Source organism: Elephantulus edwardii, unplaced genomic scaffold (assembly GCF_000299155.1).
Source record: "Elephantulus edwardii isolate Elephantulus edwardi_28Jun2011 unplaced genomic scaffold, EleEdw1.0 scaffold00302, whole genome shotgun sequence".
In the NCBI taxonomy this organism is placed as follows: domain Eukaryota; kingdom Metazoa; phylum Chordata; class Mammalia; order Macroscelidea; family Macroscelididae; genus Elephantulus; species Elephantulus edwardii.
The window spans coordinates 1,608,628-1,633,073 of record NW_006400052.1 but is presented as its reverse complement, the minus strand read 5'-3'; the positions used below and the strand labels follow the sequence as shown (position 1 = coordinate 1,633,073).

Genomic DNA, 24,446 nt, shown 5'->3' with positions numbered 1-24,446 from the left:
GAGGCTGAAGGTCAAAGGACATATAATCACACTTGAGAAACTGTCTGAACTGAGGGATTACATCCTGCTGCCAACCTAAATTATACGGCCTGTTAAATTCTCCAGTAAATCCCTTAACTTTGAGTATGGTTCTGTGAAGTCTGTGTGGTCACTAAAATGAATTCTGGATCCAGTAGAGCAGTAAGCCTAGTGTTGGAATCAGGTATAGGAGCATGGGACATTAGGGGAATTAGTCTTGTACTGTAGCTGTTGTTGCTGTGGACAGTTCCCCTTAGTGAAAGTAGGAGAGGTCAGACTCGGCATCCCTATACTGCCTACACTCTTTATATACCTGTCTATAACAGGGGCATACAAAAGTCAAGTGTGGGAAAATTTAGCTGATCTGGAAAACCAGAGAAAGGCAAACACTGCCTTGAGACTTTGTCTATGTCAGGAGACAGCCAAGCATCAACTAACAAGACGGAGGTTCAGAAAGTATAGGAAACTGCGCAGATCTGTTCTGAACCTTCTACTTACCTACACCCCACCCCATCTTTGAACCTTCAACCTACGTATTCCCACATTTGAGTGTGTACATTAAACTCAAATAACCAGAATTTTCTGGAATCTACCTTTGATACTTAAGTCAAAAGAAGTAAAATTATTGGCTTGAAAATCTCTCCCCAGGACCGAGCAACCAATCAACAGCTTCTGAATCCAACTTAGTCCTCCGTGTGGTTTATCAGAGAACTCTGCTCTCCCATCTTTACAGGTTTGGTTTGTCTTCATCTTAGTCCTGGCCTGGATCATTTTGTTTACCAGAAGAAATGCATTTGTGGCATTACTCTGGACCTGGACCAGTCACTTCAGGTGAGCTAACAGAGCCTCATTGTTAAGTGCCTGGCTGAGGTACTAACCTCAGAGAAAACTCATGTGCTTTGGCGTTCCGAGCGGAGATCTCCACTCTAAACCAAGGGGCCACTGATTAGAACTGAAGATTGGAAGAGGAGGAGGGAGAAGGACCCATGGGGAAGAGAGGAAGAAGCCAGTTAGGAATACCCATCAAGGTATATATAAAAGTAAATATTCTCCAGATGCTAAACATCACTGCTTTAACCTTCAGGACAATGAGTCCAGCTGGGGCTAACTCAGACTAAAATCGCTTTGTTAAGGTGAGGTCAGGGGTTAAAAGATTAAGAGCAAACAGGTCTTTATGTAGAAAGAGAAATCTATTCTAAATTACTGACAGATGAGCTAGGGGGATAACCTAAAGTCCAGGAAAGCTTTTTGATTCTAGTACTCAACTGTTCGTATAGGATGCTAAGTTCTCTGCCAAGGGGGTTACTCTGTTAAGCTAGAGTCCCTCCTACCATAACCACTATTATTAGGTTATCCTGACCAGGACCAGGATGCTTCTTAAAACTCATGATAGCCAAGTGAGCATCCAGAGTTACAAATATGAAAGACACTTGAGTCAGGCTGTGTAAGTGAAGTACTGTTACTTATTTTACCTATTTCTTACTTCTAGGTTCTTAAAAGATACAACACAGAGGGAGCTCTGGTGGCCTAGTGGCAAGAAGGTGCACTGCAATCCCAGAGGTGCACGGTTCGAATCCATCAGATGTTCTGCCGGGGAAGGAGGGACAATCTCCTCCTGTACCAGTCAGATCTGATTTGATGGTACACACACACAAAAAAAAACACAATTGGCAAGGCTGAGGGGGAAAGAAGCTTAATTTGCAGATGCCAAAATGCAAGGGGAAAAAATCCTTTGGCACTTGAGAAAGTAATTTTCAGAAGAAAAGTTAAGTATGACGTCACCCAGGCAGTAGACATGTGGAACTCATTATTTCAAGTCAGAGATCCAGATTCCCAGATGGGAAGAAGCCCCACTCTCAACTGAACTACAGGCAGGGAACACATGTTAGTCACAAATACATGCTACGAGAAGCTGAGGTCACACCTACTGCGGAAGAATAATTAATAGCCACTGCTGCAGATCTTGAACTAGGAATGTGGGTGCTATTATGACCTCCATTTTACAGAGTAGGAGACTATAGTTTAGAGGGTAAAGTCAGTTGTCTATGGTAAGGGGAAAAAAACATAAGGTGCTCAAGCTCAGGTCTGTCTAGTTCAGAAGAGTTCCTAAGTGATTGCTCTTCTATTTTTCTATAAGGCTCTGGTGATACTCTTTGGGGCTGCTTGATGGTGAGCCTGAGCTTGGCCTGGGCTGTGGGCCCCAAGTCCCACCCACAAACTGGGGTGAGGGGGCTATGCTGAGGGTCTGGAACTGTATCATGTAGATTACTTAGGCTGGATTCCCTGAGTCAGAGAGCATTATGGGGGGGAAAAGGGACCTAAGGGGATCCCCAGAGAGTTAACAAAGCTCCTTCATCACCTCTCCTTGTTAGGAGGATACGAAGGCCACACGTACCTGATCTAGAATATAGTTGCGTTTCTTGCGGGCTGCGATCTGGATGAGGCGGTTGAGGCACTGGGTGGCTTGCTGGATCAATACGTCCCATCGGCCAGCATAGTTTCGCTGCCGGCGCAGGCCCATCACCTGTGGACAGAAGGGACTAAAGGATGGGTGGTCCTGACACTGGGCAGGACTGGGGCATTTGGAGGAAGTATGGGGTGGTATGGTAGGGAAAAAAAAGATTATTCTTACCCGCATCTTATCCATGATGGCATTGGTACCCAGGATGTTGTACTTCTTGGAGGGGTTGGAGGCAGCATGTTTGATGGCCCATGTGGTCTTGCCAGCAGCAGGCAGGCCTACCATCATCAGAATCTACAACAACAGGCCAGGAAGGGGTGCTATGAAGCAGTAGAGGTGGTGTGGCATGGTGACCCGGCCTGGCACCACCAGACTCAGTGGTGACCATGAGGATGACCCTGTTCCTCATGGCTGCCTCTGGAAAACGGAAGAATAGCATCTATCTCAAGGTATTGTTGTTGGGAAACAAAGAGATGAGGCTTAACAGAAGGCCTAGCATGAGCGAGTATGCAATCAAATCATTGTTTGCATTCAAATCTCAGTTCTAGGGCTGTGAACCAGTTCAGTTACAGCCCCTGGAGCTTATGCCAATGAACTGGATTAAGGTGCTTGATGCACATTCAAATCTTTTGGAGATGCACCGCCTCCTGTCTTCCATTGGCATAAAAATTCCCTAAGTGATTTTGTTTCAATGCAATCAATGCATTGGACATGACTGAATCATTTTGAAGCTTTATGTAGTTCAGAATTAAGTGTTCTCCAAGGAAAAAGGACCAGAGAAGGCTACGCATTGGTGCCTGCCCACTCTGGGAGGAGAATGAGGACTGTACCCTTTTTTTAAAGCAGAGTCATAGGCATGGGAGCAGGCATATACCTAGCAAGTTCAATTAGAACCAGGAGACATTATGCTGTTGTTAGGTACTATTAAGACAGAAGTAAATCACACACACAGGAGACTGTCTATCTGTCCCGTGGAGCAGCTGGTGGATTCGAACTGAATGCCTTTGGTTTGGCAGTACAATTCCTTACCACTAAGCCACGAAAGCTCCCTACACCCACCCTTAGATGCCCAACAAAGGAATGGCTGACCTTATGGGAGGCCATTACAAATGACATTCAAGAAGTTGTTTTCACATGAGGACTACAGCTATGATGTCATATAAGTGAAAGGACAAGATTTTAGAAGGCTTCGATCATAAGATCTCAACTATAAATGCGTGTGCATGCACACACATTCATGTGAAGCCAAATATGTTGTTGTTGCTGTTATGTGCCGTCGAGTTGAAGCTAAGTATAGGGATAAATTCTAAAACTCTGAAAATAAGCTTAACTGCAAATGGTAAAATTATAAAAAAAAGTTCATTTTCTTCATATCTATAAAACAGAAATTACTGCTACATTAGGAATACATTATCTTAAGAAAAAGGGTCATTAATACAGTTCCTGAAGCCCAATCACCACTGCACAGGTTAGTTTTCTTTTTACTTTTAGATAGCCTTGAGGGTGGGCTGGTGGGGAGGCAGAACCACACAATCTTCTTTGAAAACAATGGCTGGCAAAGCATGCTCTTAAGCATGTGCTTTTGACTCTTTTCTTGTTCAAAGCCTCATGAAGGAACAGCATGACTACCTTCTTCTGGAATGAAAGACTCAGGCACCTCACCCCTTCCTCCTTGGCCTAAGCTTCAGCAACGCTTCCCATCTCTCTCTCAGAGGAACCTGTTAACTAGTACCACTCACCTCACATTCTGCCTTGCTCTTTGGTCCAACAGTGCCCCGGATCCGCTCACCAAGGGGAAGGTGCTGGATGAAGGTGAAGCCTGGGAGGACGGAACAGTAGGGTTCTGCTCTCTGGCCAAAGTTAAACTCCACTGCGCAATTCTTCACCAGGACATGAGGGTAGAGGGGTTGGCCTCCCAAAGCTTCCTTCTGGATTCGGAAGGCAATGCCCATCCACTTTCCGTTCTTGGTAAAGGAAAGTTCCACATCATTCCCACATTCAAAGTCCTATGACAAGAGAGGAAGGTAATTGCCAATGCTTGGCATGGGCAATGGAAGAGAGGGGATGCAGGGGGTGGACATACAGATGACTGACTTAAGTGCATGTCTCCTCATTCTGCAGATGGGCTGGTAGCAGTAGGGGATAGCTCAGAGTATGTCCAGTTCAAAGCCTGCTTTGCCTGTGACCTATAAGCTGGTGACTCAGGAAAAGTGGCTGTAGAATGAGTAACTTTCAGAAGCTCCAAGTATTTGTGTCTGAAATAAAGATGAAAGGATAAACCTGGCCTGTCCTCAGAACTGGCCAGTGATATTTGTGAGGTAACAGCTGTAAGGGAAGCCACTTAAAGGTCTTCAAAATCCTGAGCGCAGTTCTGCAAATGTTCCCTAGGTTTTTATTCTCCCGGTTCCTAGTGCCTAAGTCTGTGCTGATCTGGGCCTGATATAAGCATTCAGGGAGCAGTAAGGAATCAAGACAAGACACTCCGCTTACACAGCAACTTTCTTGAATGGAAAGCCCTAAGCTAAGTTCTACACACAAAAAAAGGAAACCAGCCATGTTTAGGTGGGAGAAAAGTTTTCTTTATAAAGATGGGTACAATCCTGGAGGTGAGAGTACACAGGGTCAGACTGATTGAAGCATGAAGGGTGAGAGGTGGAAGGACTGTAATCTCAGAGTTGGAGAGGTAGGAAAGGGTTGTATACATTCAATAGTTTTTTAAGTCCTACTAGGCAGCTTCAGTTTAGTGATTAAGATCCTATTTGGAGAGGGCAACTGCTTCCACTTACCAGCTCTGTGGCCTTGGACAATTTCATCTTTCATCTCCTCATAAAAGAGGGGATGATAACATTTATAGTGCATAGGGTTGTGCTAAGGATTAGACCTGATGGCATAACAGTTAGGTGCTTAGCTGTTAACTAAGGCCTACAATTAAAACCCATCCAACCATTTGCTCCCATGAAGAGTAGAGCCTAGGAAACCCTATTGGGGCAGCTCTACTTATCACAGGGGGTCATTATGAGTTGGAATTGACACCCTGCAACTTAATGTCATTCTGAGTTGCCAGGCCTTGTGTTAGGGTGCAGGGGCTGTAGTGGAAGTAGCTCAGGGGAACCAGTGTCCTTGTCCTCAGTGTGTAAAGGACTAGCTTTATGAGGCCACATGAGAAGTCTGGACTTGGCGCAAGTGATGGAGCACAATTCCTGACTTGTTTTGAACAAAGAAGTTGTCTGATGAAAATTTTTTCTGGGAGTTTATTTTGACTGTTAGGTAGAGGGATAATCAAAACACGGGATCAGACAGTGACCTAAAGTAAAGGATATGACAGATTGCTGACCTAAATATGTATGATGTGGAATTCTTTAACTGGGAAATCTGAGTCTTGTCTTTCTAGAAGTATTGGGCACACCTTCCCTCAGGCTGTATCAGTCCCTCTATCTGCTCATTACTACCAATACTACTAGGAATGACAGACACGTTGATACCTGCCAGACCAAACTGTTTCAGTCCCTTGCCATGTCCTCCCACCTGAGTGGTCTGTGTCATCTCTGCCTTAATATGGCGGTGAAAGTCATGGTTATCAATCTCCTTTTAAATATACAATCTTAATATACTACAAACAGACCGACGCCATCAAGGAACAAACTCACCACCAACAGAGCCAATGAAGCGGTGGCTGGAGCCGTGTTGCTCCAACTCCATACCCCTGAGCTAGTCTGGGGCCTAAAGAGGACCGAAGCCCCTTATGCCTGACATCAGTCGGAGGGCACCACAGCCTGGCACTGGTCTGTTCTCCCGGTAGCTTCATCTCTTACACCTCCTTATGGTCAGTCCTTAGGCTCCCAGGATTATACTGAATGGATTATACCGTTCTTCCTTCCTGCAAGGTAGTTCTGTCTCTTTTATTTTGTGAGTGTTGAGAGTTTAAGATTGACACAAACATCTCTCCTCTGGCCCTCAGGTGACTGATTTTTATACTTCCTAGACCTCAATGTGAGACTTCGCAAGTTGTAACACCCTTTAAACAAAGGCAAAGATTTGTGGTTCTTAAAAAATAAAAAGTAGAGATGATATGTTTAAAACAGGAGGCAAAGCTGAGAGTTCAAACCACCACAAACCCACAGAAACTCAAGTGTAGATGGAAGACAGTTTGGAAAAACAGTCAAATGCCAATTTAAATTGCTAAAGCATCTTTGGAGCCATCTTGTCAACAACTATCAAAATTTTAAAATACACTAAAAATGTGTACCACTGTTTAAGAACTACATTCCTTAGTGCAACAATGAATGAATGGAAATCCAAAATCTCTGTAAATGTTCATTAAAATTAATAAAGTTAAAAAAATCTAACAAAAAAAATCAACCATTACTTTAAATAAACTGAGACAGTAGGGTTGGGAAGCCAAATGAATGGAAAAAGAATAACCAGAATGGGAAGGGTATGTTCACAGGTTGTGAAGAATGTAATCAATGCCACTGAGCAACTTATATAGAGATTAGTGAATGGAAACCTAGACAGCTATATAAATTTTTACACCTCCACTGAACACACAGTAAAATACTTAGAGGAGGAGAAAAAAAACAAAACACCCAACCACACACCACAAACCCCACAAAACCAAAACCAAACCTAGTGGAGCACAGTTTTAGGTTGAAACATGTGCAGGGATCACCATGAATGGAAATCAACTTAATAGCAAAATCAAACCAAACCAAAAAGACATATGTGACTCCAAAATGATACAGTAGGAACAAACACTAGTTATGTTCCTTTAAAAGAGCAAAGACAACAATGAAGGACTGGAAACCCTAATTCTTTATAAACTTTCATTAAAATGTCAATTAAAAAAATGCAAAGACAGACCATGTGTAAAACACTTAATCCTACATTGCTAAATGAGCAAGAGCAATGAGTGACACCCTGAATATTCATGTGCGGAAAGGTAAAGAACTCCAAGGTCCTCTATAAAGTAGGAAAAAGGAAAAAGATAAGCTAGGACAGAAATATTGTTGGTTTAAAAAAAAAAGGAGAAAGAAAAAGGTTACCACCACCCACCCACCCCCACTGGAGGACTGGCTGAATTCAGTAAAGGTGTGCACTGATGTTTAAGTAAGAAAACTAGGAACCCACTAAATAAGACAGGAAATGTGCAGTACCAGAAATGGTTACATACATTAGGCACATCCAAACAATGATTAAGCAGTATGTAAAATAACAAGACAGACCTATGTAGTAGAGGTATTGACACAGATCTGCAAGATACACAGTTACACTAAAAAGTTACAGGACAGTAGCTACCCTATGCTACTTTTTGGATAAATTTGGATAAACAGAAGACAACAGTTTTTCTGTAATGGGATGAAGAATCCCTGGAAGGAACACTTAGAAACTAGTACCTGTGGACTCAGGTTTAGAGTGGGAATATGTAAAAAATGGGTTGGGCCAAGGACCTAAAGCAGATGTTTCATTCTATCTTTTTTACTGTTCTTGAAACCATACAAATTAATTGTTAAAAATATACTTTCCGTTTTCTAGAAAACACCAAATAATGGTGGATGACACTGGTGCAGTGGGAGGGCCTAGAAGTCCCAGGATGGGAGGTTTCTGCATAGGCTTCAGCAACAATCTGTGGGATCAAGCCACGGACGTGAAGCCACGGACGTGGACGGGGCTGCGGAACTCGAGGAGGCAAAGCCAAGGACAAGGAGTGGCTCGCTCACCAAGCTTGGCTGTCTGGTCAAAGATGTAACAATCAAATCCTTGGACATTTCTCTCTTCTCACTGCCCTTCAAGGAGTCTGAGATCACTGACTTCTTCCTGGGGATGTCCCTCAAGGGTGAGGTCTTGAAAATTATGCCTGTGCAGAAGCAGATGTGTGCTGGCCAGTGGATCAGGTTCAAGGCATTAGTAGCCATTGGAGAATACAATGGCTATGTTGGCTTGGGCATCAAGTGCTCTAGAGAGGAAGCTATGGACATATGTGGCAGTATCCTGAGGTCATTACCCTGGCCAAGCTCTCCATTGTCCCTGTGCAACCTGGCTACTAGGGGAACAAGATCGGCAAGCCTCATACCAATCCCTGCAAGGTGCCAGCGTGCTCTAACTTTGTATTAGTGCACCTCAACCCTGCATCCCAAGGTACTGGAATTGTCTTGGACTCTGTGCCCAAGAAGCTGCTCCTGATGGCTGGAATAGATGACTGCTATGCCTCAGCCAAGGGCTGTATAGCCACCTTGGGCAATTGTGCCAAGGCCACCTTTGATGCCATCTCCAAGACCTACAGCTACTTTACCCCAGAAATCTAGACAGAGACTGTATTCACCAAGTCTCCCTACCAGGAATTCACTGACCATCTTGTAAAGACCCACATCAGAATCTCTTTGCAAAGGACCCAGGCTCCAGCTGTGGCCATCACATAGTGTTTTTGTGTAGTAAAAATAAAGTCAATTATTCAGTTAAAAAAAAAATCTAACCGATTTAAAGCTATGTAGTATTCGTGCTGACAAGGTCAAGATTTACCATCAAAATGAAAAAATATAGTGAGGCGAGTAGAAATTTTTTTTTTTTAATTAAAAGGGATCATGAAAAGTTAATGAAGATTTTGGATAATCGTCAGCAAGATTTTCCTTGCATGTGATATTACTAAATTGTTAAGTAGGATAATTAGTTCTGAAGGATAACTAGTAAGATGCGTATAAAAGTCCAAGGGGGAAAATGGAGAGAGGGATGGCAGAGTTTAGAGGGCTGAAGGGTAGGGTGAAGGAAAGATCCAAATGAAGGCCAGAAAAGATAGATTAATAGTAAGCACAGATCAATGGTGATTAATTTTATAAAACAATGCATAGGAATGATCATATAAACACAATGTGAATGAAGGAATATGTGAAATATGTGAAATACAATGTATATAAATGAAACACAATGTATATGCATTTATAGGCAAACCAATATACAGATATATTTCAAAACACAACAGTTCAGACTAAAGGAAATATGAGAAAAGAATGTGGTATGAACTAAAAACCAAAATTCTCGATAGGATGGTAAAGAAACAACTGATAACATTTGGAAGTGGGCTGTAGAGTTGACAGAGAACAGATCTAGTCAACTGGATAACTATACTGTGATTTGTTCTTTCAGAACAGATTGTATAGAATAAACGGAAATGCATTATGCTATCTACTTTCAAAAAGGTCATGGGGCAAACAGCAATGAAAGCAAATAAAGAAGCAAATATTAGAACCTGATGTCTATGTTGTTGTTGTTATGTGCCATCGAGTCGCTTGGGACTCACAGTGACCCTATATACAAGAGCCCTAAACGTCGTTCTATCCTGTGCCGTCTCACCGTCTCAAACACACTCATTCCCACACTCCACTCACAAAATCAATCCATCTCATCAAGGGTCTTCCTCTTCTGCACCATCCCTCCACTCTCCCAAACATGATGTCCCTCTCCAAGGACCAGTCCCTCCTTGCAACATGCCCAAAGTATGTCAGATAAAGCTTCAGAATTCTTGACTCCAAGGAGCATTCTGGCTTCACCCTCTCCAGGACAAACCTGTTTGTTCTCCTAGCAGTCCATGGTATATTCAACACTCTTCTCCAGCACCACAGCTCAAAGGCATCAATTCTCTTTCTATCATTCCTATTCACTGTCCAACTCTCCGATGCATAGCACGTAACTGCAAAGACTACAGCCTGGATCAGGCACACCTTAGTCTCCAGCCTGACATCGTTGCTCTTCAGTACTCTTGAGAGGTCCCTCACAGCTGACTTTCCCAATGCAATTCATCTCCTGATTTCCTGGCTGCTGTTACCGAGAGTGTCGACTGTGGAACTAAGTAAACTAAAACTGTTAACTATCTCAATCTCTTCACCATCCATACTGATGCTGCCAATTGGCCCATTGGTGAGAATCTGTTTTCTTGATGTTGAGCTTCAATCCATACTGAATAAAACAATTTTTAATACAGCTTTTCTGTTTGAAATTATTTAAAAATAAAAATAGAACAAAAGCGTAGGGGCCATTTATATGCACATATCTAAACAGAAGCCCTATTGGTGTAGAGTATTAACATGTTTGTTGGTCTGCTCAACAGAAGATCAATACTGGAGTCCAGGGGAGGAAGATGGGATGTTTCCTCCTGTAAAGATTTATAGCCTTGGAAACTTGAGGGCTGCTGAGAGTTGAAACTGACTCAAAACAAGTGACTGGGTTTTGGTGTACAACTATAAACAGCCCTGGGTAAGCAGTTGTCTAAGAGCTCAGCAGCTAACAGAAAGGTTGGTAGTTTTAACACACCAGCTGTTACACAGGACAAAGATGTAGCCTGTGTCCTTAAAGGTTACAGTCTTGGAAACGTCACTGTGCTGTTACACTGTGTCCTAAAGGGTTGCTCTGAGTTAGAATAGACATAATGACAACAGGTATTCTTTTTTTTCTTTTGGTATACAAATGAAGGGAAAGAAGGAAAAGGAGAAGTATGAGTCTAGACAGTCACATCCTTCCCTAGGACCTCAGAGCACAGTCATAGATTTTAAAAACATCTGTCATGACAATACTAATGCCAACTTTTTTCCCCTTCTTGTTGTGTACTATTCATTTGGATCCTACTGGCACAGGAGACTGCCCTTCCTTCTCCAAGAGAGCATCTGATTGATTGGAACCCAGTGCTTTCAGGATTGCAGTGCAGCTTCTTGCCAGTAGGCCACCAGAGCTCCCTTACTTTCATTTAGTTATAGAGTACTTACTATGTGCCAGGTATTGTTCTAAGTGCTTTTAATAGAGGTAGATACAAAGTAGATCTTTTTAACAGAGTGACATTATGGTGCCCAGGACAGTCTGGGTAGCACAAGCAGGTATAAGTGTGTGATTGGTTACTACCTAAGAGACACCATGAAAGAAAGGCCTGAAGCTGTACTTCCAAAAGACCACAGCCACTGAAATCTTTTTGAAGCAAAGTTCTACTCTGAAACATATAGGTCATCCCGAATTAAAATCTACACCAAAGCAATAATTTTCTGTTTTTAAGTTGCCCAGGGCTGAACGGAACAGCAGGGGCTGGATGTAAGGGCTTTGGCTCCAGAGCAGCCACCACAGATCTCAGAGCTATGGATGTAAGTCACTGCTCCCGGGTGATGAAGCCAGGCAGCAGTTCTTGCTGTTGTGCACCTGCCCCTGACCTCCCAGAAGTCCATGTGCTGCAGGAAGCCTCACTTAACCAGTGTGAGGTGAAAGAGGAAGTTCTGGGATGAGATGATAACCATATGGACCAAAGCCAACATCGCTGTCTTCTTCAAGAGCAGATAGGTTATTCTGGATCAGAAAAAAAGAGAAACAGTTTCTTGGGTTTGTTTAGAAAACATCATTCTGATATTGAGCAATGGAAGCAGGCTGTGCATGCCTGATGACCCACACCACCTCAGGGTGCCATATGATAGCTTCGCACAAAAGAGCAGAGAGGGCAGTTAGGCAGAATTTTGCACAATACGACTAAGCAAACATTCCTGTCTGTCAAAGAGAGCCAAAGAGAATGGAGTAGCTGGATTTGGGGAAAGACAAAGGAAAGGACAGTGGGTTTTGGAAAAAGAGGCCCACAGGCCACACCTGATAGGACCAATATTAGGTTCTGTCAACTCCCACAGGCTGCCAGCACTCACCGCAAAGCAGCCAATCACATCATTCTCTGCAAACTTGTCTCCGTAGTTTTCAAACCGGCTATTGGTGGATTTCTTCCCAGTGCCGCCATAGCCATAGGAGAAAGGCTCTTCGCCTGACGGAAGAAACAGTCACAAGGCAGGTTAAACCTGCGATGGTCACAACAGCCTCTCTGGCTGCCACATACTTCAAAGAAAAAAAAATCATTTTCTTTGCTAGTTTAAAAAATCAGATGACACTTGGGGACGGGGGTGTGGGAAAAGAAGTCCTTTATTGTGCAGAACTCTCAAGTGCTTGATGGGTTTGTTCTGAGAGCAGGAGTCGAATAGAACTGTCCTACACAGAAAGTAAGACCTGGGAGAGAAAGGGAGGCCAGGAAGAGGAGGCTTGGGTGGAGGAAAGCTGTGTGTCAAGATGCAAGCCCTCTCTGTGGCACCCAATATTTGCCAAGTCTAATAAAACCACACATCTTTAGTGACAGCAGACTGTTCTTTGGAAACTAAGAAAAGAACTGGATTTTATTTCTGGAGACCATGAGGACTGACCCCTGGCAAAGGAACTAATTTACCTAGGCTTTACAATTAGGGGATGAAGCAGTCTAAGACTCCAAGGGAAATAAATGGCTAATTGGTTAAGCAGAAATCTTTGGTTAGGAAACCAAGGAACATCCTGCTAAAAATGCAGGAGCCTATCACATGGACCCCAGGCCTGGTTCTGCTCAGAACCACCTGTGTGACTGTGGACACACTGCTTGACTTTTCTGAGCTTTGCATTCCCATCTATGGGACTATACGACCTACTTCCTAAAACTGAGACATTGATAAAATGAAATTATACTTGAGTCTTAAATGTAAAAAAGTGCTAGTATTTATCAAAATGGAAACAGTGTACTCCTTCTGACCTAGTAATGCCAATTTTAAGAACTAGCGTTTTGTTTTCTTAAATTAGTCTTATGTAAACAATTAGATATTACACACATGGATGGTGGCTCAAGTGTTTAACAGTAAAAAATGGCAATCAACCAAAACGATCTACTAAACACGACTTGTCAAATACATGGTATAGCTATAAAACGGAAAAGTATGCAGCAGTTAAAAAGTCACACTTAATTACAAACGCATGCTCACTATATGTTAGGTAGTGAAAAGAAAACAAAAACCATAGTATGCATCGTGGGGGGTGTATATACATATATATTTAAAAACAAACTAAAATATGTCCAGAAGACAGTGGAAGAAAATGTTTACATTGATTATGTCCTCTCTGGGTTGCAGGTTTTAAGAGAAACTTAAAATTTCCCCTTTCTGTATGACCTGAATTTTTTTTACTTTAGGAGTACATATTTTCTTAATCAAAATATGGTTAAGGCAGAAGGTCACTGAGGCCTGGGATCCTGAGAGAATAAAAAAAAAACCCCAACACCCCCAAAACAAACAAAATCCCACAACCAAACCGACCCTCTTCACAAGCAGACTCACATCTCTCTCCAAGGCCCATGGACTCCCCCACAATCTGTCGCACTAGTCTAGTGGTCTCTACATCATCTTTTACTCTGGGTTAGAATCCCTGACAGAACTTAATGGGATCTGAGAAATTTATTTCAGTATGGTTTGAGGACAGGAGACAACTCATCCTTTTGGATTGGAAACAGTCTCCTAAAGTACCCTTCCCCTAACACTTATGGATAAAACCAATTCTTCCTAATCAGTCTGTTAAATGACTATGGACCTTCCAGCTGAACTACGTTTGCCTGAAAACAGGCAGTGGGACACACCTGACCATCATTCTCCATGCTGGTTCTGCTCCAGCACTGGGAAGAGAATCTGAGGAGCCCTGAGAATCCCGGGGAGAAGCAACTGCACAATTCTCTGGTCTGCTCAGCAGAACTTCCCTTACCTAGCTGAGTGCTGCAGGAGTCCAGGGACCAGCCAATACGGACAACATGTGGGTCAGGCTCTGTAGATGGAAGGTGCTTCACGGAAATTTCCTCATTGATCTGAAGAGAGAAGACACGACGGCTCAGGGTTAAGTCTGGTGACTAACAGGTTACATGAAGCAATGCAGGAGGAGAGCACACCACAAGCAGTCCTTGCTGTTGGAGAAGAGGTCATAAGTACATAGGTTGCACTGAGGTGCCTTTAAGGAACTCACAGGTCATAGGGCCACTGAGACAAGAATTAAAAAAATATTTTCTTTGTTTTTAAGACTTGGTACAGGGGGAATATGGGTTTTTATAAATGGCTGGTGGGAGGACAAAGCAGTGTAATACCTCTGAAGGGCAATCTAGCAATCTCCATCAAAACATGCACCCACACCTACACTCTCAGGTGGATTCTGAAGTATGCAAATATATGTATGTGAAATGTTCAAGGGAACGTCTTCATATACAATTGATAAAAGCACTGGCTAAATTAACATACATTTATGCAACAGAATATAACATATCAGTTAAAAAAAATGAGGCAAAGGGAGCTCTGGTGGCCTAGTGGCAAGGAGCTGCAACTACAATTCCAGAGGCAAACGGTTCAAATCCACCAGATGCTCTGCCGGGGAAGGAGGGACAATCTCCTCCTGTACCAGTCAGATCTGATTTGATGGTACACGCACACAAAAATAATAAAATAAAAATTAAAAAAAAAAAAAGAGGCAGAGTCAATGTCTTGGCACAAACAACCATAAGAAGTACTTAAAAAAAGTCTCCTGATTGCCTAATTTACCCATATTGCCTGATAGCTTTTGCCAGATGACTGCATTTAGTCAACTTTAAGACACGTTTCCAGTGTTTCTCTATGAATGGCACATAAAACAGGATGCTATTTAAAATTGGTGGTGTCTTAGTAAATAGGATCATCTCTCAGTTCCCCTAATGAACAAAGAGGGGTGGTAGTACCTAATTTATGACAGCATTGTGAGGATTAACAAAATGTTATTAAAGCTTGGCATGACATTCAGTGCCTACAAAATGCGCTCCACAAATATTAACAGTGGTAAATAACTTGGGGTTATATAAAGGAAACATACAGAAGATACTAATATGCAAGTCATTTCTAGGAAGGACGGGGACTAGCACAATACGAAAATAACTTTTGCTTTTAAATATATAAAAATTTTTAGAGTAATTATAATTTTAACAGAAATTTACAGATAAGTTAAAGTTTCATTAGTTGTCCTTTTCCCTCTCCCAGTTCACTTAAAAAAATCGTCATTCGTTGTTGCACTATTAACTCCATCTATCCTCTTTCCTTTTTGCAATGTACTTCTTATTCAGGGCTACTGCACGTAACTTTTGCTTTTTATGCCTTACACTCTTCTGTGAATTTTAGCAAACCATGGAGGAATAATGGTAGAGGATGTCTTGAACTGGCAGGTCCATCTTCCTTTGGCCTGTTCTCCTTCTGCTGGCTTCCCTGTAATTGGTGATGCCTAAGCCACTCTACTCTTTCTAGCTTCCTTTTCTTCTAGACAATGCCGTTTCTCAGTTCTCATCAAACACATGACCTCTAAATTGGTTAGCTGAATTATTACCTGGGCCAATCTGACCAAGGAAATTCAATGGTTTGAAGCCTTGTATGGTTTGTTTGCTTTTTATTTATTATCAGCAATGTAACTATAATGAGAAATACATTTTTATTTGCCAAGACACAAAGTTTATCTTCAAACAAATCTGTTGCAGCTCTGGCTGTCCAAGTGGTGAGTGAAAAGGCTATTCTGGTGGATGGACCTTTTCCTTCCTTGGTGGTGTTCTCACTCACCTTCATTTCAAAGCACACTCGACCCCTTCTGACCCCATAGCTGGCTCGGGCTCCTGACCATAGGTATGCAAATCCCTCAATTGTGAGCGGATAGCCGCTACTCCGGTCTCGGGCTACCTTAAAGTGAAGGTCGCAGTTATCTGTGGAAGAAAAAGCTTGGTTGGCTGAGGTCTTAGACAAATGGAAGAAAAAAGGGCCCTAGGAGTCTAAGACATCACGGGAAAGGCTCATGGGGAATTAACTGCACCCTTTTTACGGAACCATTTTCCCTTTGAGTACATCGGTTCTGGAATAGTAAAAATTGGCCTGCACAGGATCAAGCAGCCACTACACATAGGAACTAGAGTCATACACCTAGCTAAGAGATACAAGAACAGGCTTCAGGGGACCCCTAGAAATCATGCACAAATTTACAAGTACGAACATTTATATGCACAGAGTCCATAATTATTACCAATTTGAGAACAAAAGAGGTTCATCACCACTGACCTACAATGCAAACATTCCCCAGTGCCAGACTCCTCTGCCAATACCTGACGCATATCTACCCCAGAACCACTACTCAGCTGCACAGGGCCCAACCCCTCGTGGGCCCAAGACTTCTGCTGCAAACATCTTCTTCCCATCACCTCACAAGGAGCCCCTTAAGAGCTGATGTCTCATAAACTACTGCTCATGTTCTACTGCCATTAAGACACTTGAAAAAGGTCTACTTTTCTGTGAAGCATTTTCCCTCTTTTGAGAAGGGGAAACTGTACAAAATGCCTCTCTCTCTTTCAAAGCAGCGCCCTATGAACATGAGCTATGTAAGCAAAAAGAAGAATGAATTTTGGTTAAGTTTATGCTCTGTTGGGCAGTTCAGGGTTCTCAGATCTGATTGCTTCTGGGACATGTTAAAAAAAGAAAACAAAAACAATCAAAACTCAGTTCCACAGGTTTTACTGCGTCTGACTCAGGCTAAAGGGGAAAACAGGGTCCCCGTAACAAGCCCGTGACAAAGTAAAAACCTCTTATGTGGTGGCAAGAAAATGGAACTGAAACAGAGGGCTCAGAGGATAGAGCAGCATTGGTTTCAGAAGGAACGTGAGCAGCTGATGGAAACTGAGCAGCTGGTCGTCAGAGTTCAGGTTCCTGATTAGCACTCAGATGCCCTTCCTGATTACAGGGTAACCCCGTGTGTGTATAGGCAGTTCAGGGTTTTCCAAACTGCTCTTATACCTTTCTCAGTTTTCTGGACTCTCTGAAATGTTAGGGAGGATCACTCCTCCCTGAAGAGAGGCCTGAAGAAAGTGTGATTTGTCCAGCTGGAGCTGGTAGCTTATCTGTCTCCAAATCAAGGCCTTTGGCCCAGAATTGCACTGTTGGTTACACCAGTACTAACTCTAGCCCTGGATGGTGCCGGATAGGGAGGGAGTTTGGTAAAGGTCAAAGTATAATTTCCCTACATGGTCTGGAAGGCAGATCAGAAAGGTGCACCCAAACTCACATGTGTCAATGGCAACAAGGGTGTCATCAAATTCCTCTTCATCTTCTTCAGCTGGAGGCTGAGGAGAGCGGCCCCTGTGTAGGAAGGAGGAGTTTGGTCACACAAAGAGTAGCTAAAGAAGCAATGGGGGAGGAAATCCAAAGGGAAAGCACTTCATAGATCTGAACTTCTTCCCACAGAGGTTAGCAAGAGAACTCTGGAACCCTACATACTTGTACATCCATGAGAGCAATGACTTAATTCCTGGGGGAGGGACAAGAAGAGAGGGCCAGAGGGGACAGAGAATCACTCAAGGAGCTCTTTCAAAGAAGACTCTTCCCTCACAGAGCCCTGGTCCACATCCTCTCCACGCAGGTATCTGCCGTTACCCTGAACTCTCACTGACTGATGGGAGGCTCTGGTAGTCTTAATGGGTGCTGGGCCAGGAAGAAGCATGTGCAAGACCCTGGGTCCCCTCAAGACATTCTCCGTGTATCAAACCCAGTAATTAAACCTGTCCATACACCAGGTCTTAAGACTCTGCATCTGACAAGATTTGTAATGACCCATTTTCTAGGTCTCTTTCCTTTTAACTGTCCTAAATTATGACCTGAGAGTCCTCTTCCTACCAAAACATTTAAAAAAAAAAGGGAGGGTGGCAGAGGGTGCAATAGGGAAGGGCTATTTAAAAAAACTGATTTCTGGCCCACAGGAATAAAAGAGGTGTTGAAAGGCAAGCATTAATAGCTGGATTCTGCAGAGTGGTGAGTTCACTAAGCACAGGCCAGGTATGCCAGCTCACTGCCCACCAGGGGCTGCAGACATTCCCTGGTAACAAACTTCTCTCTGGTGGAGAGTCCTTTTGCTCCACCTGTCCCCAGCTAGCACAGAACTGGTATCAAGGAGCTCATCCTATGATAAATGGATCCTGGGAAGCATCTCCAGCAGCCTCACACAGGGACTGTTCTTCCTTTACTCTCCATCAGCTGGTAGATCTGAGGCCTCTGCTCTGTGGGAGGCAGTGGGAGAAACCCATGAGATGGGTTTTATGTCTGAACTTTAGTCACAGCTTGTGAGGCAAAGGCTGCCTTCAAGAGTGATTAAGTCCCAGTTTCGGTGACAGGAAAGAACATCACACAGAAGTTGAAAGTGGAACATGATAGCCTAAGGGGAAAGAAAACGAAGGGCTCTTCAGGAAAAAAGGGAAATAACAGAGCAGAGGCCACTCCATCTTGTGATCTCCTGAAACCTGCATCTTAACTACCTGCCCCACTAGGTTACAGTTTAATGTGATCTTGTTTATCCCAGCCCTGTATTACGAATAAAAGGGCAAAACCCATCCACCAAATCATCTTCATATGCCCAGGGCTGTATCTGGTCCAAGTAAAGCACTGCCTACATGGATGGAAAGATGAAGGGAGAGAATGCCTGAAAGAGAAGAGTGGGGAAACAGAATGTTCTTTTATTCCACGTGGGAATGCAGGGGAAGGGGAGATGCAGGGTCCAAAAAAGACATGCTGGTGTCTCATGTGCAAAAGGTTAAAGAGAAGGTGCTGTGGTAGTGAATGCAGGGGGAACTGTGCTCCTCTCAGACCACACAGATTCTTGGGGACCAAGGACTATTAACTACCTACTGAACAAAAGTAACTGACACCTTGACATACCTCCTATCCTCTCGGTGCTCAAAGTACCCCCGTCCCCGGTTTTCTTCATAAGGCCTCTTACGACTCTGGAATTGTAGTCTGTCTGGCTTGGGGTGAGATGCTTCAGAGGGTAGGAAGCTGGTGGGTACTTCCTGTTTCATCTCTGTCTTCATTTCTACTGTCAAAGAGAGATGGTGAATAGTTTGAAGAAACTCCTTGGCTGTCCCCTCCGGTTCCTTTTACTTCAGGAAATGGTGACAAAGTCCTGCCTAAAGTGGTGAAGATCTAGGCATTAACCTGGGTTTAATGTTAAGTTTCAGAGCCAACAGCTGCACTAGAGAACAGGGATGGGCTGATGGGGAGGCTGGGGATGGCCAGCCAGGCAATTAAGGCCTGGTAAGCCATCGGGGTGTCAAATGTCATAACGGTTACCCATGGTGGACAGTGTTTGGTGGAGCTCCCAGTTTAAGACAGGTTTGGAAGCATGAGTGACATCCATTTCCTAAATATGCCTCTGGAAACTCTATAAACTGGGATTAATATTGATAGTTATAGAAAGGATTCAAGCCTTTTGTTCATAGGGTAGCTATGAGTCATGTGGCTTGACGGCAATCAGTAACAACAACAATCATGGGGTGGCAGCTGTCACACATACAAGGGGAGATTTCTGCACTAAATGAGGAAAAATGCTTTAAAAGTCCAACAGAGGTGGGATAGCTGCCTTCCATTAAAGGTCCACAGGAAGGCTGGCAGCCACCTTTGTCTGCCCTGAGCAGGAAAGAGCCATTTCTAAGATCTTGTTCAACTGAAGTGCTACATTCTCCAATTTTTCCTCCTCAAATACCTCTCCATCTTGGTTCTTACAAAGCTTTCCAATCTAGAAAGGAGCAGTCAACAGTCAGCTCAAGATAGTACTGAGACTTGTCCTATAGCTAACTCCACAAGCTCAGAATCACCCTGGAAAGAAGAGTCTGTGGTTAAGTCATTCCACACTGTTATGATAACCTCATCAAGACCCACCACAAACTGGAAGCTGAAATGGAAAAGTGCTATGAGCCCCTGACAAAGTCCAAGCCTCAGGCAAACACCATTGAGCTCTCAGAATTTTTTTTTTTTTTTTTTTCCCCCATATTATTTTATTTATTAAATTCTTAATGGGTTACAAACTCAATCTTCTTTTGTTAGGAACATGGAGAAGAAAAAATAAGGCAAGGAAATGAAATATACAGATTCTGTTATGGTACATGAGTTAACCATGAAAAAGATGAGCTATGGAAGTGCTCACAAATTGGAAAGGTAAATTTGCACTGTGTTTATGGACAATCCTAAGCAAGATAAGCAAAACTCAAAAATAACAATAAATAATTGAGGTCAAAGTGCCTCTGTGTCTTGAATTTTATGGGGAACTTGAGGAGAAATAGTTGCAGATTTTTCAAGTCCCTCTCCTTCCTGCTCAGCCAGGGTCTGTCAGCTCATCTAGGGAAAAGCCACAGCTGATCCTCCAGCAGATTTTCTGAGGCAGTTAATCACAGAGGAGGGGAGAGCAGCTGATGGCCTTTAACCGTGTGGCTTCCGGACTGCAGCACACCTTCTTGCCACTAGGCTACCAGACCTCTGTGGAAAACAGCCTTCCAGGTGCTGGGTTGCATTTTCTCTAGGGCTCATGTTACCAGATCCAGTGGAAGCCTGCAGGTATGGAAGGATGTGCTCCTGGAAGGGTGTTGAAGGATTCTGGCTGTGACTCAGATCTGGCACACTAAGATAATATCCCATTATATGGATACGTAGGCCATGTGGAAGTCTACCAAATTCTTACTGCTAGTGCTTTACACAAGGCCCACGGCATGCAGGCTCTCAGTCACCAGCTGACTATTGAACAAAATACCCTGCCTTCTGGGTCCCAGCTGTTTCGAGCTCTCAGAATTTAACTGAGGGCAAACCGTGCATTGCAATCTAGCCTTCATTCTACCACATCTGTCTCCAATCTGTTTATCACCCATATGCACTCATTTTAGCACTCAATTGAAGACTACTATGGAAAATTCACTAGTTTTAACAGACCAAATCTCTCAGACATGGATGCTAGTTTTCCAAGGCAGAGAAGTTGCTCAACCATCTTAAAATAGCTCCAATTCTTCAGATGGGGCCTATAGATACTTCTGAAGAACCATCACAATGGCTGCCCAAGGAGAACCGCAAGCCCAGTTCAAACTCATGTTAGTGGGCGATGATGGTACTGGAAAAATGTTTCTAAATGTCATCTTACTGGGGAATGTGAGAAGTATGTTGAGGCCCAGCCCCTTGTGTTCCACACCAAATGAGAACTAATTAAATTCACTATGTGGGATATAGCTAGCAAGGAGAAATTTGGGGACCAAGGGATGGCTATTCTATCCAAGTCCAGTGTGCCATTAAATGTTTGACATAACCTTGAGACTGACAAGAATGTGCCTCACTGGCACAGGGCTCTGGTTCAAGTATGTGAAAATATCCCACAGGGTTATGTGGCAACGAAGTGGACATTAAGGACAGGAAAGTTAAGGCAAAATCCATCATTTTCCGTCAAAAGAACCATTTTTAGAACTATGAAATTTCTGCAAAAAGTTAACTACAACTTTGAAAAGCCTTTCTTTTGGCCTGCTAGAAAACTAACTGTAACTTGTTGCCATGCCTTCTCTTGCCCCACAGTTGTTATGGACGCAGCTTTGGCAGTACAACATGAACATCATTTAGAGGTTGCACAGACATACTCTCCTGGACAAGCATGAAGATCTATGAGGGAATGAAACTGGAGCCCAGCGCCAGAAGTCTAGTTTTAGAGGCAACTGTCCTGTGATGTCAGTGGTACCAGGTGTTTGTCATTTTAGTATCCAGCTAATCAAAACACATACTAATCTTTGGGATGCTCAAGGAGATGAATGGGTTTTGGAGTTAGAGTGGCAGTTAAAAAAAACACCAAAAAGCCCTTCATTTTTTGGACCTGCACATTTAGCTGTTTTGAAAAGCAGCTATTTCCTTCTTGAGTTTCAAATACAGACTACTACAGTCCCATCACAGTATTCCATGGTGCAGTCTTGACTGCTACTGTCATTCCCATTCCTTTTTATTTAGAACCAGAATAAAGTTGTAATTAAAATTTAAAAACAAAACAAAAAACCACCTAAAAAAAACAACAAAAAACCCAGTCCCCACTGACCCAGCACAGGGCTAGGCCCAAAGGAAGCCCCTGATAAACATCTGTTGACAACTGACAAAAATTTCTCATTGGGCCAAATGATTCCACACTTCTCACAGAGCCTGACACAAATCTGTAGATTAAGCCACATTCATTAAGTCCTGAGCTTCCCAAAAGAAATGTCCAGAAAATTCACTCTGTAAATAAATCAGAAGAGAATCAGACAGAATCAACTAGATTTGCTGAGAAAAAGGAACTGGAGCTACAACACCATCCTAACTTCATCCCCACAATGACAGCAGGCTATGTCATTCACCACTATTCACCAGCACAGAAGCCAACATCCTGGAGTCTTGTTCCAGTATACTGTTAGATAACAGTATTATGGGGATCATAGTTCTAAAGAGACATATCTAAATGTTTGGGAAACGTGGGTTAAAACAACTGTGCACAAGCTTCCTAGGCTCCCAATGTAGGACTTGTCAGTTTTTAATATGCTAATGAGCATATGCATCCATCTATAAGAAGTACAGCATATGCCGCAATTTCCAGATTACTTTGGAAGCAAAACAAGTTACTTTAAGCCTTTGCCATCATTCTTTGAAAACAGTGAGAGGTTCCCCCTTCCCACCTTACTTCCAAGTCCTGAGGAATTAATATTTGCCCCAGTTCTTTGAAGAAGTAATTTGGAGGGGACTCTCACGCTGCTTTCTCTCCTGAGAATCTGTTACTTTTATCTAGGCTGATTGATATTTCCTGGAAGAGGTGTAAATAAGTTAATGTTTGGTACATTTGGCTGCCCTGTGATTGGTCTATTTTTACACCTGAGAAGACTGGTCAATCTGTGGTCCTGCTGAGAGGGCCATGCCTTGAAATAAACGAGGAGTTGGGAGTATATAAGCAGCTAGTGCCACAGCAGCTTTTAGAGGCAAGGAGAGAGGACGGTGTGAGAATCTATTACTACCATAACAACCACAACCACAACAACATCATCATAAAAGTTGACTCAGTGACCCTAAAGGACTGTGTAGAACTGCCCCATAGGATTTCTGAGGTTGTAAAATTTGTGAGTCACATTTTTCTCCTATGTTGGTCTGATAGCAGACCAAAATCTAAGCCACAAGGGATCCCAGAGAAAGTAAAGAACTTCCTAAGACAACGGTAATATGGGTCAAATTACCAAATACCTCAAGACTCTTAGAAGTGGCTATGTGGGAGCGACAACAGAAAGCTGCTGCTAGGAAATCAGCTAAGAGAGCTGGTAAGGTACCACACTGGCTAAGCTGAGCCAGTTAGCAGGGGGGAGAGAGGTCTACAGTGGGGAGGTCAAACTCAGAGAGGCCTGCTTGGCTGAGAGGGGGCATACACAGCTGAGAAGCAGCTAGGATGGCTAAGAGAAAGATCTGCCTTTATTTTCCAGGTCATATCTGTATGCTCACTAATCATGAGTCATTCCTGATCCCAAGTTGTAGGCCCAAATTTCCTTAATAAATCACCCCACTGTGAGTAAAATCTATTAAGTATCGCATGGTCATCACAAAAATTACTGAACTAGCAGAGATGTAGAAAATATTTGGAGTGAGGAGTGCCTGGTGCCAGAAGCAGTGAAGAAGGTGGAGAATGGAGGTGCTTAGTTTTTATCGCACAGAAACCATTATCAGTGCTATCTTGATTTTGATTCCTTGGGAATCTAGGTGACTCCTAGTGGCTACAACACAACCTGGCTAAGAAGCTCTTCTCTGGGGAAATCCTTATATGATCTCCTAGAACATTATTCTTCAGAAAGTAGTGTGGGAAATACTAGGTTAGATTTGGGATCCTTTCTGGCTTCCACAATCTAAGATTCTACGTAAGACTCAGGTATTGGCCTCTCGGCCTTAAGACTACGTATTATCATCATCATCATCTGAAAACAGCTACCATGAAGGCTCTACTACTCTAACACCTGAGAGTGGGATGGAGTCCTTTCCTTCAAAAGCAGCTTGCTAGAATAAGGAAGCCTTATTTGGAGTAAGAATAAGAAGCTTTATTCGTGAATTAGCCACAAGGACAGAATAAAACCTCTCTGGGAGGACAGATTCTTCATAGAAGGCACTAGCCACATGTAAGTTTTGTTTCCCTGAAACAAGAGGCCCATCAGCTTTCCCACCTGGGCGATAGGCCTGCTGCTGTGGCTCCATTTCCAGTGGTCTTCTGTCATAGCCAGCCTCGTTCTCTTGTTTGATGACTTGGCTCTCATAGAATTGGTTCTGCCTGGTAATATTGTCCATGACAT

General features: G+C 43.1%; 1 protein-coding gene across 1 annotated transcript in view; it reads right to left on the bottom strand.

Moving 5' to 3' along the window:
* The window catches only part of HNRNPUL1 (heterogeneous nuclear ribonucleoprotein U-like 1), a 34,963-nt gene extending 10,521 nt beyond the window's left edge, over positions 1-24,442 (bottom strand). Inside the window, exons 1-9 of the mRNA XM_006900914.1 lie at positions 24,321-24,442; positions 19,018-19,171; positions 17,375-17,448; positions 15,889-16,028; positions 14,033-14,132; positions 12,139-12,251; positions 4,219-4,485; positions 2,651-2,773; positions 2,414-2,542 (exon numbers count right to left, since the gene is read on the bottom strand). Coding sequence (XP_006900976.1) covers positions 2,414-2,542; positions 2,651-2,773; positions 4,219-4,485; positions 12,139-12,251; positions 14,033-14,132; positions 15,889-16,028; positions 17,375-17,448; positions 19,018-19,171; positions 24,321-24,441 — 1,221 coding nt within the window. The 5' untranslated portion in view covers position 24,442. The remainder of the gene's footprint in view (positions 1-2,413; positions 2,543-2,650; positions 2,774-4,218; positions 4,486-12,138; positions 12,252-14,032; positions 14,133-15,888; positions 16,029-17,374; positions 17,449-19,017; positions 19,172-24,320) is intronic.
* Between the last annotated feature and the right edge of the window lie 4 nt (positions 24,443-24,446).